The sequence below is a fragment of the Carassius carassius genome, chromosome 13 (assembly GCF_963082965.1).
Source record: "Carassius carassius chromosome 13, fCarCar2.1, whole genome shotgun sequence".
NCBI classification, from domain to species: Eukaryota; Metazoa; Chordata; class Actinopteri; order Cypriniformes; family Cyprinidae; genus Carassius; species Carassius carassius.
Window position 1 is genome coordinate 17,125,858 of NC_081767.1, and position 15,365 is coordinate 17,141,222.

A 15,365-nucleotide genomic window follows, 5' to 3' on the forward strand; every position below is an offset into this window, starting at 1 on the left:
AAGTGAATGGAGACCGAGGCTGTCAGTACATGAAGCAATAAAGTTCAACCCAAAAATGAAAATTCTGCCATCATTTACTAAACCTCAAGTTGTTCCTAACCTGTATGAATTTCTTTTTTCTGCTCAACACAAAATAAGATATTTTGAAGAATGTTGGGAAAAAAACAGTAGCCAGCAGCCATTGACTTCATAGAATGGAGGGGGAAAAAGCAGTTTGTTTACCAACAGTATTTAAACTGTGCCTAATGTCTCTTCTTTTGTGTTTATTAAGAGTCATAAAGTTTTAAAGAATGAAGATGAGTAACTAATGACTGAATAGTCCGTTTTGGGTCAACAATCTCTTTAAATTATCCCTAGTTATCACTGAAAACCAACTTTTAGTTAAAGTGCTGGTGCCTCATTTATAAAGCGTGCGTACGCACAAAACGGGGCTGGAAACGTACGTACGCCAGTTCCCACGCAAAGGTTGTGATCTATAAAAAACAAACTTGACGGGAGAATGTGCGCACCTTTAAGCAAACTTTGAGCCGTGCGTACGCACATTCTGGAGACAAAGGGAATTGGCGACACCGATGGTGAGGTCGTGAACTGAAGTTAGATTGTAGAAAATAAATGTGAGAAGAACGATTATAAGAATGAATGACATTTAATTTTCACTCCATTTCATACGTTATATCCACATTATCATGAAGATTAAATCCAACAGTGTTATTTGTGCCGATTGTTTTAGGCTATATACATCTAGTAAAATCCAAACGTAATTCAAAATGTATTAAAAGTAAAATAAAATAATAATCAGCGCTGCCTTACAGTCACATTGTCCACAACGGGAGCACAGGAGGACATGGCGCGATACATGTGATAGCCTACAGAATAGCATGAAATACCCTTTTATTAGAGAACTGCAGAACACAGTGTAAAAAGGAAATATTTTCCTTAATGTACATAGCCTATATCATAAAATGTCAAAGTCTGCAAATACAGTCATGAAGCACAATCGCTACTCATCATCGGTCCTAACTATTACGGTGTTCATTACAAAACCGTCAAGAAGAATGTGTTCACTATAACATTTTCGTCTTAAATTTTCGCCCACAAATTAATTAAGTGATTTTGTCAAGGTGTTAACGATCAGTCTATTTGCTAGAAACATATAAATTCTCCGGTGACCCGGGTATGTAATGCTTCATGATGGCACTCCTGGCACTGTTGGAGGATTACGCTAATGGCAGAATAAGGAGAGAACGAGTTTTCAGGGACCATGATGATTTCCTGGCCCATGATGATGACTGGCTAATAAGCCGATTTAGATTCCCTAGAGCTGTGCTCTTGGATCTATGTGCTGAATTGGGTCCAGTATTAGAGAGGGCAACACGCCGGAACCATGCCATCCCAGTCCAAATACAAGTCCTCACCACTCTGGGGTTCTTGGCAACCGGCTGTTTCCAGCGGGAATTGGCAGACAGGTAAATTTAATAATATAAAAAAACTATAAGTAATCCTCAAATTTGTCTCTAAGACCTTTTTGTATATGAAATAATTATATTGGAATCTATCATCTCACCCTATAGGTCTGGTACATCACAGCCGTCCCTGAGTGCCATAATATCTGTCGTTTTAAATGGTATACTTAATATGGTTAGTCGATACATCAGGTTCCCCTACACTGTGCGAGAACAGGCCGAAATTAAAACGCAATTTGCAGCAATGTCTGGTTTCCCAAATGTAATCGGCGCAATTGACTGCACTCATGTTGCTATAAGGGCACCATCTGAAAATGAATTTGCTTATGTTAATAGAAAGCATGTGCATTCTATTAATGTGCAAATCATATGTGACTCCAACATGACCTTCACAAACATTGTGGCACGCTGGCCTGGTTCAACACATGATTCCTTTATCTTGACACATAGCAGTGTAGGGAACAGACTAAATGCAGGCGCAGTACGTGATGGCTGGCTTCTTGGTGAGTTTAACAATATTAAAAAGTAGAAACCGTAACAATTTTGTTTTTAATATAATTATAACCTGCAGGCGACAGTGGCTACCCCCTGAGACGCTGGCTCCTCACCCCATTTTTAAACCCGCAGAGCGCAGAGGAAACTCATTATAACGAGGTCCACTCTCGTGCCCGCGCAGTTGTGGAGCGTGCCATCGGCATCCTGAAATGCAGATGGCGTGCTCTGGATGCCTCGGGTGGCAGACTTTTATACCATCCAGCAAAAGTGTGCAAGATTGTCAGGGCGTGTGGTGTTTTGCACAATATAGCACTGAGAAACGGTATTCCTCTCCCTCCTGATCTCACTCTACCCCAGCATTACGACCCCGAGCCACAGCCCCCTGGCCGACAAGAGGGATATCAACGAGGTGCAAGAATCCGTGAGGATGTCATGCGGCGTTTGTAAAGACAAAACTCAAGGTTCATGTTTTAACTGCATCTTTTAATGATTGTGCAATTTCTTGCATCACTTCTCTCATCTGCCGTAGCTCATCTGCAACCCTGTTGACAGCGTTTATTGTCTCTCGCTGTAACTGCAGGACTGCGTCAGTGAGTACCCGACCACTTTTGGACGTGCCAGACGCAGAAGGGGCACTGCTTTGAGCCGGACGCTGTGCATCTGCATCTGAGAACCCCTCACCCTGAACCTCCTGTTCATTTACAGCTTCAGACTCCGGAAGGACTGGAGGACAAACAATTGGCAACATTTATCCATTTATCACCCCACACACTCAAATGTACAGCGTTAATGATTAAAAATCGGTTTAACCTTGCTCCTCTGTGGTTTCAGTCACGTCAGTGTCTCCCTCCTTTTCCGACACAATACCACACACGCTGACCTCCCCAATTATAGCCGCGATTTTGCTGTCCACTGATGTGAGATCAGCTGTACATGGGCCCCCACCAGTTGCAGCCACGCTCTGGCGGTGGGAGGACAGTTTTCTCTTTGCCTCCACCTTGAATGAATGAGAATCTTTATTTCACATATTTTGCATACTGTAAGCACATGTAAATAAAACTTTTTGAAAATCAATATTGCTATTTATATAGGTATATAGCCTAATAAAACACAAATGTAATATGTTGGTAAAAAAAAAAATTTGTATACCTTCAGGTCGGACCATTTTTTCTTTAATTCTGCAACTGTCCGTTCTGTCCCACTGACACAATTGACGGCAGAAGCAATACTTTGCCACTCGCACTGCTTCTTTTTATTAGTGACCCCACTGCTGTGGCCACCAAATAACACAGTTTTCCGAGCCTCCACCTCCCCTACAAGTGTTTCAATCTCAGTATCTGAGAAATTACGTTTTTTTCCTCTTTTCTCACCTGTCGCCATTATTAAAATTAGGCTAACAGAAATGCACGTTTTCACTTTCTTGGATTAATTAATTGGCGGGTCGCATGCCAGTTTTCCAGGTATATATGGGATTCCACTCTCATTTACATGCTGATCAGCAATCATGAGGTGATTTGCATTGACTATTTATGGTTAAAAATGGGCGTGTACAGGGCGGGATATGAGGCTGGTTCACGTACGCACATCTGCGGGTGATCTGTGATTTATAAAGGGAACATTGCTTACAGGTGTGCGTACGCACGGTTTTATAAATCGGAATATTTTTTGGCGTACGCCATTTTTGGCTTTTGGGCGCACGTAAACTTTTAGTAAAGATCCTACGCATAGTTTTATAAATGAGACCCCTGGTGATCGTAGAAATATTCCAGTCAACAAACATTACAATTGTACATTCCAGGCTTTCTTCTCCGCTGCTGAAAAGTCTAAATGATTTATAGAAATTCTGATTCATTTTGTTGATGTTTGTTTTGGTATCGCTTACAAAATGTGGTTTCTTAAAAGACACAGCAGGTTTCCTGAATATTAAGTTCAGTTATACACATTCAAACTTCACTGGCCATAAAAACACAAAGAAAAAGAAAAAAAAAAAAGAAAATACAGTCTTTTTTTATATAATTTTTTTTCCTGTTCTTGCAGAAGTTATAGTTAACTTTCTTCCATTTTTATTTTTCCAGTTATTTGATTGTTGAAGCAATTTGGGTCTATACTGCATAAATACGTACATTCCACCTGAAGAGCTCAATTAGAATCAAGTCGCACTTTATTTTACAGTCCTGTTCCACATGTACATACTTTGTTCTTATTATAGTAATTACAATAATTATGTAATAACTAGGTACTAACCCTGAACCTCCCCCTAAACCTAACCCTACCCCATGTAGTTACCTTCTATTACCAGAACTTTCTTAGATAAATACACTGGAAGTACACTATAAGCACATAAATGTACACATACTATAAAATAAAGTGCAACCATCAAGTCTTTCTGGAGAAAAAGCTGAAACGTGAATTTTGCAGCAACTACTTCTTCATAATTATGGCATGTATGATATCAGAAGAGCCACAGTCTTTTTGGAGAAACCTGTATGATAATTATAAAAAGCAAAGCACAAGGCACAGGAATGAACTCAAGTATTTCTAAGACAAATGCTAAAAGGCAGCTGAGCAGTGAATGTCATGCCGTCATGTACTTCACACATACGCTAGTGCCATCTCTACAGATCTCTATTTGGCATAAAAGCTCTGATTCTTGGGGATAATGGAACAGATATGCTAAGAATGTAATAGTAAAGTACATTCTACTGTTTCAGAGTTTAAAGCCTGTCTACAGGCCTGCTGTAGCATGACAAAAATAAGTAGTTGCTCAGAGAAGGAAAGAGAGGGCAAGGCATGAAGTAACTTTAAAACAAGAGACAGAGTCCAGTACAGACTATGTTATTTGACAACCCTGCAATGCCACGCAGCGGGGCTCTCTTCTTGTAACCTCTTCATTTTTTTCCCGAAGAACATCCACCAGCAGAGACCAATCAGCACACACACCAAAGACTCAACGTAGTAACCGTCCAGTGTCGTCACACACGTGCCGCCCTCTCTGACACAGAGCTGAAGAAAATAGTAGAACGGATTCAAATTATAGGCAGAGTTAAGTGTCACCAATTAGCAAATGCTTGGAAATATGATTGAATTAAACACTTACGCCTGCTTCTTCAACTGATCCGCACGTCTGCCTTGGGGCTCCCTGGCACTCTTTAAAGGTGAGAGGGTCTACCAGCCATAGAGCTAGTGTAGAGGGCCAGTTTGATCCTAGATTAGTCACAGTGTTCAGAAGGGTCATGTAGGTGCCCCCTATCACAGGGTCACTGACCTTGGCATGAAAGGCCATGAGGGCAACATACATGCTGTATAGTGCCACCTAGTGGAGAAAGACATCTCACAATGAATAGAAGTACAGAAAATCAAAGAGTATGTTGAATTCAGTCTAAATGATCAATTCATTATCATATGATGCTATTTAAATTTTCCTTTCTCTTTGGAGTGTTACAAACTCTTGGTGCTTAAAGAAGATATGTAAAGTTGCAAAGACTAAAGTCTCAAATCCAAAGAGATATTAAAAAAACGCCTTCTAAAATGGCTCGTTCTAACACGCCCCCACATGTCTATGTCACGATGTTGAAAGATTTGCATAACGCCGCCCAAATGTTCATGCAAAGAAAGAAGGCGTCAATTTTATTCTCAGTATTGTTGTTTCCACGCCAGCATGTTGATGAGACACTGTGTGGTTCGTTTAAAAAAAGCGAAAGTACTTTGTCTGGCCCTCCAAAAGAGGATGATATACGCTTCGTCATGCCTAGAGCTGATCTGTGCTGGTCGCCGAGGAAATGCATCAGCTTGCATCAGACGGCATCACAGTATGTTAAGGGACATAACATTTCCATCACACACTTGAGGCATGTGGCCAATCACAATGCAGTGGATAGCCGGCCAATCAGAGCACACCTCGCCTTTCAGACCGATGAGCTTTGTACAAATCAACGCATTTCAGAAGGCGGGGCATAGAGGAGAAACAATAATGTACAGTATGTGGGAAATAATGTGTTTTTTGAACCTTAAACAACATGAACACATTTCATTACAACAAATACACAAAATACTGTTCTTTTAAGCAAGTCCTTTAAGTAATCATCGAATCAATACAAATGAGTCTGAATTTGAGTATTTTAAAATCGAACAATGTAATATAGCACTTAATGTATGTGTACATGCATAACTGCAAATAATCAATTAAGATTTTTTGACTAATCAAATAAATAAAACATATATATATATATATATATATATATATATATATACATACATATATATACACATACATACATATATATATGTATGTATGTGTATATATATGTATGTATATATATATATATACATATACATATACACACATACACACACACACACACACACACACAAGTAAATATAAACTAACCTGATGTACTGCATAGCTCAGTAGCACAACAGCATAGTAATACACTGGAAAGCCCTCCTCCTGCCGAACACTTGGGGTCCACCAGACCAGCAGGGCGTACCCCAGACCAATCAGCAGCCTTTGAGGAACACAATCCACAGGCATCCTATTACTCTATCCAATACTCTAATGATTACATATGTGGCTGTCAATTCATGTGTACTTCACCGCTCTTAATGTCAAGAATCAGGGCATGTGTTGATTTAGTACGGGTATGTACCTGAATGGGAAAGCTTTGTAGAAAACATCAAGTGGACGTGGGCCAGCTGTGTATTTACTAATAACTACTGGCAGCAAGATTTGCAGAGGCACCATGGGAACTGCCAGTAGAGCCAGCTGTTCTTTAGGAACCCCGGCTTCCACTAGCTTCAAACCAGTCACAGCATCTGCAGCAGAGAAACCGACCTGAATGTAGAGAGGAAGAGGGAAGAAATACATTGATTTGCATATAGCTATAACGTTACAGCATTCAAACTAGATAAAACCGGAAGATGATGACCATAGTAAGCCTCGGTTAAATAACTTCACCTTAGCAGTCAGCAATAGGACACAGAAGGTAAAGACAGTGGGCATTTTAATAATGCGGAGCAAAAGTTTGTAGGTCTCCATAACACTCTGCGTCTCCTCTTTAGGCTGCTTCTTAGTATGATGGTGTCTGTTGGTTTCCTTTCTCAGTATAGCAACCAGAGTAGTAGATACCATGAACACAATCCCCCATAAAAACAAGAAATCTGAAGGAGAACAAAGCATACTAAGTTAAATATAAGTTATATATATATATATACTAAAATATAAAATGGCTTTGCCTTATGCTCACCAAAGCTGAATTTAATTAAAAAGGGGAAAATAATAATAATAATAATTTAAAAAAATCTAATATTGTGAAATTCATATTATTTTTATTATTATTTAAAAACAATGTTCAAAAATACAATATTCTAAACTTTTCAGCAGCTGTGAACATTACTGTGTCACATGATAATTTAGAAATCATTCCATTAGGCTGATCTGGTGCTCAAGAAATATTTCTTGTTATTATTAATGTAAAATTGTTGTGCTGCTTCATATTTTTGTGGAAGGTGTGGGGGGACAATTTTCAGGAAAAGACTTATTTAAAATAAAAAATGTGTTGTAACAAATGTACAAAGATCTTACGGTGACTTTTTTTATTATTGAACATAAATATTAATTTATACTAAAAAAAGAAGAAAATAACAGTTGTTGCATATACCTGAGAGTGTTACAATGCCCCGTTCCTGAGGCTCAAACCTCAGATACTTGTTGCAGAAATCAGCAGACTCCAGAGCCAGAAACAACACATTTCCTAAGAAGTATCCAGCCGTCTGACCCACAGAGTTACAAGTGGAAGCATAACCCACATTCTCCCTGGACAACATAGTTAAAGCCCAGCCATCGACGGCAATATCTTGCGTGGCTGCGAGGAAAGCCAGCATGAAGAAGACTGCAGTCAGTGTGATCACATCTGGCCCACTCTGTCCATCTGTCTGAAGCATTGCATCAACCGTGACTGACAAGTAAAGCATAAAAAGACCCAGCAGGTACTGAGTGGGCACCAGCCACGACTTCCTCCTGCCAAACTGCCGCAGGTACAGAGAGTCCACCAGGGGAGCCCAGAGCAGCTTTAGACTGAAGGGCCAAAAGACGAAGCTAAAATAGGCCTGGTCCTTGTAGCTAACGTTCTTACTCTGCATGATGAGAGGGATGCTCCCGGCCAAACCTAAGGGAATGCCCTGAAGCAAGTACAAAAACAATAACAGGGCAACATTGCCCAGTTCTCCTTTGATCCCATGACATGCTTTCGCTTGTCCATCAGCCCTGACTGACTGTGGTAGAAGAGCCTCCTCGTCACACTCAACCTCTAGCATGGATTCCCTTTCATCCATATCAGAGCTGGACACCACAAGCTTCCGCAGCCTCCCGTACTTTTGTGTGACACATTCAGACAGTTCCATCTCAACCTGCTGAACATCAGTCCAGATATGTCCTCAAAACACCTGTGTGTAAAAACAATTAACGAATTTATTAAACCAGCCGCACCAATGAGTGAATAGCATAACATCTTCTTGGAAGTAGTGTTATATTGGTATCATTGAGATCCTTTCATTATTATTATTATTATTATTATTATTTATTTTATTTTTTTTTAAGGTTTAGCTTTTCTTTTCTTTTTTTTCTTTACAGTTTTTGACAGTTTTATTTTATTTTATTTAAAGCCTATGCATTCATTTCATTCACTTTTATTTCTGTTTTAGTTTATTATTTTAGTACAAAAAGTTATTAAATAAAAATGAGAAATTCCAAGTATTGGCCATTAGCAGAGGTTAAGTTAAGTTAAGATAAGATGATAAATACATATACAAATGGTTTGCAAAAAAAAAAAAGTTTCGGTTAGCATTTGTTTTGTTCCAAATACTAAAAATGTTTTTATGGTTTACTATAAAAGTATTACTATAATATTCTAAAACCATAATTAAAGACTAGATAAAAAAGAATTAAAAAATGTGTATTACACTCCAGAGAAGCTCTCTGACGTGAAACCAATTAACGAAAAACATTAAAGATTAAGAATAACTACTAGGTCTGATTCTTGTCGCCTAAAGCTGAGTAAACAAAACAAATATCATGCAACACAATTTGATTATCGAACATAATCAGTACAAAAGAACCACATTAGAATGAGTTGGTATAGAAGCAGAAAATACACTGATTCGGTGTTAAGTTACCTTGCACTTTGATGACATTCCACATGACAAATCAAGAAATCAATGAACAAAATGAAAAATAAAAATAAAAACACTGTTCCTTGACTTCAGATAAGCAGGGCCTTACTGACACACTAATATCTGTGCATAAACATATAATATCCCTAGTTTACAAGACCCCGGGAAGCGCTGTTAGAAAAAATGACAGCTGAAATGAGAAGGAACTTCAAGGAAGCCGGAGCGGTGCGTCTGTAAAATGTGTCCGAAATGCTCCAGCTGACGTGTCTTACAGCGCCTGTTTTTTAGTTCCGCTTAATTTCACAAACCGTTTTTCTAAAGAGAATAAAAACTCTGCCCATGCAGCTTTGAAAAGTTTATGGATTTATCTATTTATTGAAAGAACTTTCTTATGCAGTTAATTAAGGTTTGGTCAAGAAACATTTCTTATTTTCAATGTTAAAAACAGTTTTGCAGTTTAATACGTTTGTAGAAACTTTGATAATTTTTTCCCTCCGGATTCTAAAATAAATTTAATTCATCCTTGCTGAATACAGTATTATTATTATTATTATTATTGTTGTTGTTGTTCATTAAGCTAAACCATTGACAAACTGTTTATTGGAATTAGTGTATTCGTGTGTGTGCATACATACATACATACATATATACACACACACATATATATATACAGTACAGACCAAAAGTTTGGACACACCTTCCCATTCAAAGAGTTTTCTTTATTTTCAAGACTATGAAAATTGTAGATTCACTCTGAAGGCATCAAAACTATGAATTAACACATGTGGAATTATATATGGAATTATATACATAACAAATATATATACATAACAAAAAAATGTGAAACAACTGAAAATATGTCATATTCTAGCCACCTTTTGCTTTGATTACTGCTTTGCACACTCTTGGCATTCTCTTGATGAGCTTCAAGAGGTAGTCACCTGAAATGGTCTTCCAACAGTCTTGAAGGAGTTCCCCGAGAGATGCTTAGCACTTGTTGGCCCTTTTGCCTTCAGTCTGCGGTCCAGCTCACCCCTAAACCATCTCGATTGGGTTCAGGTCCGGTGACTGTGGAGGCCAGGTCATCTGGCGCAGCACCCCATCACTGTGTGTAACAAAGTAAAATAATGAGCTGAAAATTGAGAACTTTTCAATATTCATATCGAAAAGATGAATACTGAAAATGTAAAATAGTCAGTTTTAAATATCTGTACTGTATATACTTCATGTATCACTGTGCTCTGCATTGGCAAGAAATACAAATGATCACTAAGGATAAATTGTCCTTATTTCAGTGATACATGTAATGTATGTGCTCCTATGCTATATGACACCTGGATGTTGTACTAAACTAATTTTGATCTTTAAAAACCATGTGATCCTATACAAAGCAGTGGGTTGTCTGTGCTCTTTATGTTCTTTCTTATGAGCCATTTTATGCTTTCACTGTGAAAAAGGACATCCCCCATTTCCTCTCTACAGAGATAATGAGTGACTGTATGTGCAGTGTGTGGAGCCGTGTGAAATCAGTAAAAAGATTTAAATGCACATGACTGAAAATGTTGAATAAAAGCATGTGACCAGACACATGTGAGTGTAAACTAACTCAGACTTTATCAATTTGCAGCCAGAATTACTGCCATTTTCTGAGGACTCATTTAGGCCAGTATTCATTTATTTAATCAATTGTTGAATTCTGTTTTCTTTGCCAAACAAGAATGCATTAATATAAAGCTTACAAAACTGACAATAATTATCATATTTGCACTGCGGAGCTTCTGTCACGAAAACAAATTCCTCGTATGTGTAAACATACCTGGCAATAAATCTCATTCTGATTCTGATATAGCCTAGGTGTCATGTAATGCAAAACTGCAGTCAACGTCATTAAACGGGAAGCATCTAGGCGATAAAAATGAAACCTACAATGTTTGTTTTGTTCATGAACACAAAACTTAATGTAGTTTACACACTTCATGTGATTCTACAATGCATGACATGTGATTTTATTTGTAATTCTGTAGAAGTAAATCTTTCCTATTGTGAGATGTCAGTGTAAATGAAGCTCTTTTTTATTACTAAATGCTTAATTTAAACACACATCCCATTACTTCCACTGGACAATTAAATTTTATTAATTTAATTTTAACAAGGACACGAGTCTGCAACACAAAAAGTTCTTCTATTGCCACTGTGATGAGTCGACTAGGGTTGGGAATAAGTAAGTTTGATATGGAAGTCTTAGGGTTAATGTTGCTTGGGCACTTTCCCATTGAGGATGGGTAACACATTTCTATCTGGATACTTTAGATCAGTCCCGGGCCCTGTGTCTCAACCGGTTGCTTGTTGACGGCAACATCATGCATCATCAGACTTCTGACTATTTACCAAATCTACTGAATCTAGCAGTGAAACATCAAATAACTCTGCCTCTGAGCAACTTCATTTAATGAATAAAACCATACAGCGCTAGTTCAGTTCTTGAATGAATGACTCTTGTGAACCAGTTCTTTTTATAAGTCAAAAGACTTAGGAAACTCACTAACTGAATTGCAAGTTATTACTGTGTTTTGTTGAATGGATAGTCTTTGGACAGTTCACACAAACATGAAAATCCTGTGCAAAACACAAAATTAAATATTTGAATTATGTTGGTTATCAAACAGTATTTCTTACCATTGACATCCAATTTATTTATGTTGGTATAATATACAGAGCCGGATTATCCATAGACATATAAATACCTAGACGCACGTCAACGTCGCCGCCATATTGGAGCGGGCACCTCTCATAACTCTCACATCAGGACAGAAGAAAACATACCTGACTCACCTGCAGCTTGGGCATCTACAAACCGTCACACGATAATAAAAACAGATCTCGGGGTGTTATCTTTCATAGGTAAGACATAGGTAAGACTCAACCGTTATTTCTCGATGTTTTTTGGTCATTTTTAACATTATGTTGACAGCTTAATTAACCACTAGTGTCAGACTATTAATAGCGATATCGCCAACGTAGTTAGCAGTAAAAGCTGAGACTTTATAAAAATTCAAAGTTTAAATGAATTCTTATTTACGTTTATATCATAAACTAAATGGTTTTATGAGCACAATATGTACAGTGAGCAATTTGACTGTCTAGATCAATGATGGAGCTAATGCATCACTACCGTTAATGTTACTTATTTACAAAGATTAAGTGGTAACACTTTAGAATCATGGTCCATTAATGTTAGTTAATCCATTAATTAACATGAACAAACAATGAACAGTACATTTATTACTGTATTTATTCATCTTTGTTAATGTTAGTTAATGAAAATACAGTTATTCATTGTTAGTTCATGCTAATTCACAGTGCATTAACTAATGTTAACAAGCTCAACTTTTGATTTAAATAATGCATTAGTAAATGTGGAAATTAACACAACTAAGATTAATAAATGCTGTAGAAGTATTGTTCTTGCTTAGATCATGTTAACTGAAGTAGTTAACTAACATTAACTAATGGACCATTATTCTAAAGTGTTACCGATTAAGTTTATCATCACTTAATTTTAAGGATTTCATAGCTTTTCATAAAACTGTGAACTGATTCTATGTATTTTATTATTATTTTCTCTTCCCTTTTAGCCAGTTGCAAACAGGACAAGGAAAGCTGGGAAAGCTGTTCTCTGCATTTCCAAGAGACAAGACTATACCTCCACAGACTAATGTTGTGTTTGTACTAAACCCAGAGCAGCCCTGAATGAATTCCTGCTCATATTCCAACCAGGCTAAAGTGCTATCAAATGAAAAGCAGACTACAAGTGTGACACGTTTTGATTTGTATGTACATGTTTTATTCAGTTTTCTCAGTAATAGCAAATTATTCGTGTTTAAAGATGTATTATTTCGATTTTTTCCCAGTATTTCAAAGGGAATGAGCTGTGTTTTGACCTGAGACACAAGAAAGAAAAAAAAATGTTGGGATTGAACACAGAGAAAGCAATAAAACAACTACATTTAATTGAATGTACATTCAAATTACATTACATGCATATGTCACAGTTATACTAAATTAACATTAGAATTGTAAACCGAAAATAATCAACGAAATCAACAAGTGAGACAAATGTGAGCTTTCACAATTCCTTACGAAAATTAATAATTTTCCAAACCTAACTAAATAACTGGAGGCAAAGTTTTTTTTAACTGCACGTAGATCACAAACCTGAAATCGGTTGATAAATGTGAACGTTATCGTGTTTTTATTCAGAAAAAACCGCAGCTCCCCGTTTACTTCCATGTATTTTTTAAGGCAGTCTTGCCCTCAGTAACATGGCGGATGCGTTGACGTATCGCGGCAACGGCTCAGAGCGGCCAATGAGGCGTCTAGTTATTTATATGTCTATGGGATTATCCATAAGGGCACTTGGGCCAGTGCCCAGGGGCACCAACCATTCACAACAACTAGGGGGGCACCACATTACACAAGCTTTGAAAATATTTTTCGTAAATTGTTTTATTATTAACTTGAAATTCTTGAAATACCATACATAACTCGTTTATGAACACTAACTTAGCAATAATAATAATAATAATAAATAAATAAAGATTACATGACCACTACTATCAGTCCCCCCCTTCCGTCCCCAATCTGTCAGAGTTGAGTTGGTCCACAACAAATACGCGCAAATGTGTCATTTTTTAACGGCTACAGAAAATGAATCAAAATGGACAAACGTCAATTGAGTGGTTTTGCAAAAAGAAAGTTAAAGAAAGACAAGGACGTTAGACGTTTAGCTACAATTCAGCTACAATGTTCCAGGGATCGAAAGTTATTTTGTGTGAATGTTTTTTCGAGTGAAGAATGAGCTCAGGACGACAATGACACAGAAGCGATTGACTGCACTGTCCCTGTTTACCATTGAAGTTAAAGTTAAAACATTACCGTCTAACAGCCGCGAGAGGGCGCTCTGTGCTGCTCAGTGCTCCTGTAGTCTACACTGAAAACATAGCGCGCCCTCTCGCGGCTGGAGACGGTAATGTTTTCTATTGGTTCTTGGTTCTTAATAAATGCTGGACTTATAGTCTAGTGCGACTTATACAGGTCCTTCTCAAAAAATTTGCATATTGTGATAAAGTTCATTATTTTCCATAATGTAATGATAAAAATTAAACTTTCATATATTTTAGATTCATTGCACACCAACTGAAATATTTCAGGTCTTTTATTGTTTTAATACTGATGATTTTGGCATACAGCTCATGAAAACCCAAAATTACTATCTAAAAAAATTAGCATATCATGAAAAGGTTCTCTAAACGAGCTATTAACCTAATCATCTGAATCAAGTAATTAACTCTAAACACCTGCAAAAGATTCCTGAGGCTTTTAAAAACTTGCAGCCTGGTTCATTACTCAAAACCGCAATCATGGGTAAGACTGCCGACCTGACTGCTGTCCAGAAGGCCATCATTGACACCCTCAAGCGAGAGGGTAAGACACAGAAAGAAATTTCTGAACGAAGAGGCTGTTCCCAGAGTGCTGTATCAAGGCACCTCAGTGGGAAGTCTGTGGGAAGGAAAAAGTGTGGCAAAAAATGCTGCACAACGAGAAGAGGTGACCGGACCCTGAGGAAGATTGTGGAGAAGGACCGATACCAGACCTTGGGGGACCTGCGGAAGCAGTGGACTGAGTCTGGAGTAGAAACATCCAGAGCCACCGTGCACAGGCGTGTGCAGGAAATGGGCTACAGAGAAGCAGCACTGGACTGTTGCTCAGTGGTCCAAAATACTTTTTCGGATGAAAGCAAATTTTGCATGTCATTCGGAAATCAAGGTGCCAGAGTCTGGAGGAAGACTGTGGAGAAGGAAATGCCAAAATACCTGAAGTCCAGTGTCAAGTACCCACAGTCAGTGATGGTCTGGGGTGCCATGTAAGCTGCTGGTGTTGGTCCACTGTGTTTTATCAAGGACAGGGTTAATGCAGCTAGTTATCAGGAGATTTTGGAGCACTTCATGCTTCCATCTGCTGAAAAGCTTTATGGAGATGAAGATTTCGTTTTTCAGCACGACCTGGCACCTGCTCACAGTGCCAAAATCACTGGTAAATGGTTTACTGACCATGGTATTACTGTGCTCAATTGGCCTGCAAACTCTCCTGACCTGAACCCCATAGAGAATCTGTGGGATATTGTGAAGAGAAAGTTGAGAGACGCAAGACCCAACACTCTGGATGAGCTTAAGGCCGCTA

General features: G+C 38.1%; 1 protein-coding gene across 2 annotated transcripts in view; it reads right to left on the reverse strand.

The window, feature by feature from the left end:
- Positions 1–9,348, reverse strand: part of LOC132156003 (acetyl-coenzyme A transporter 1-like) — a 249,357-nt gene extending 240,009 nt beyond the window's left edge. Inside the window, exons 1-7 of one of the 2 annotated variants that reach the window (XR_009437370.1) lie at positions 9,129–9,348; positions 7,616–8,399; positions 6,913–7,115; positions 6,605–6,789; positions 6,346–6,463; positions 5,056–5,271; positions 4,364–4,961 (exon numbers count right to left, since the gene is read on the reverse strand). Coding sequence is in view for 1 of the 2 variants with exons in the window: in XM_059564807.1 (XP_059420790.1) it covers positions 4,794–4,961; positions 5,056–5,271; positions 6,346–6,463; positions 6,605–6,789; positions 6,913–7,115; positions 7,616–8,357 (1,632 nt within the window). In the remaining variant the exon portion in view is untranslated. Of the gene's footprint in view, positions 1–3,812; positions 4,962–5,055; positions 5,272–6,345; positions 6,464–6,604; positions 6,790–6,912; positions 7,116–7,615; positions 8,400–9,128 lie in introns of those variants that run through there. The other variant, XM_059564807.1, reaches the window with a different exon arrangement.
- Between the last annotated feature and the right edge of the window lie 6,017 nt (positions 9,349–15,365).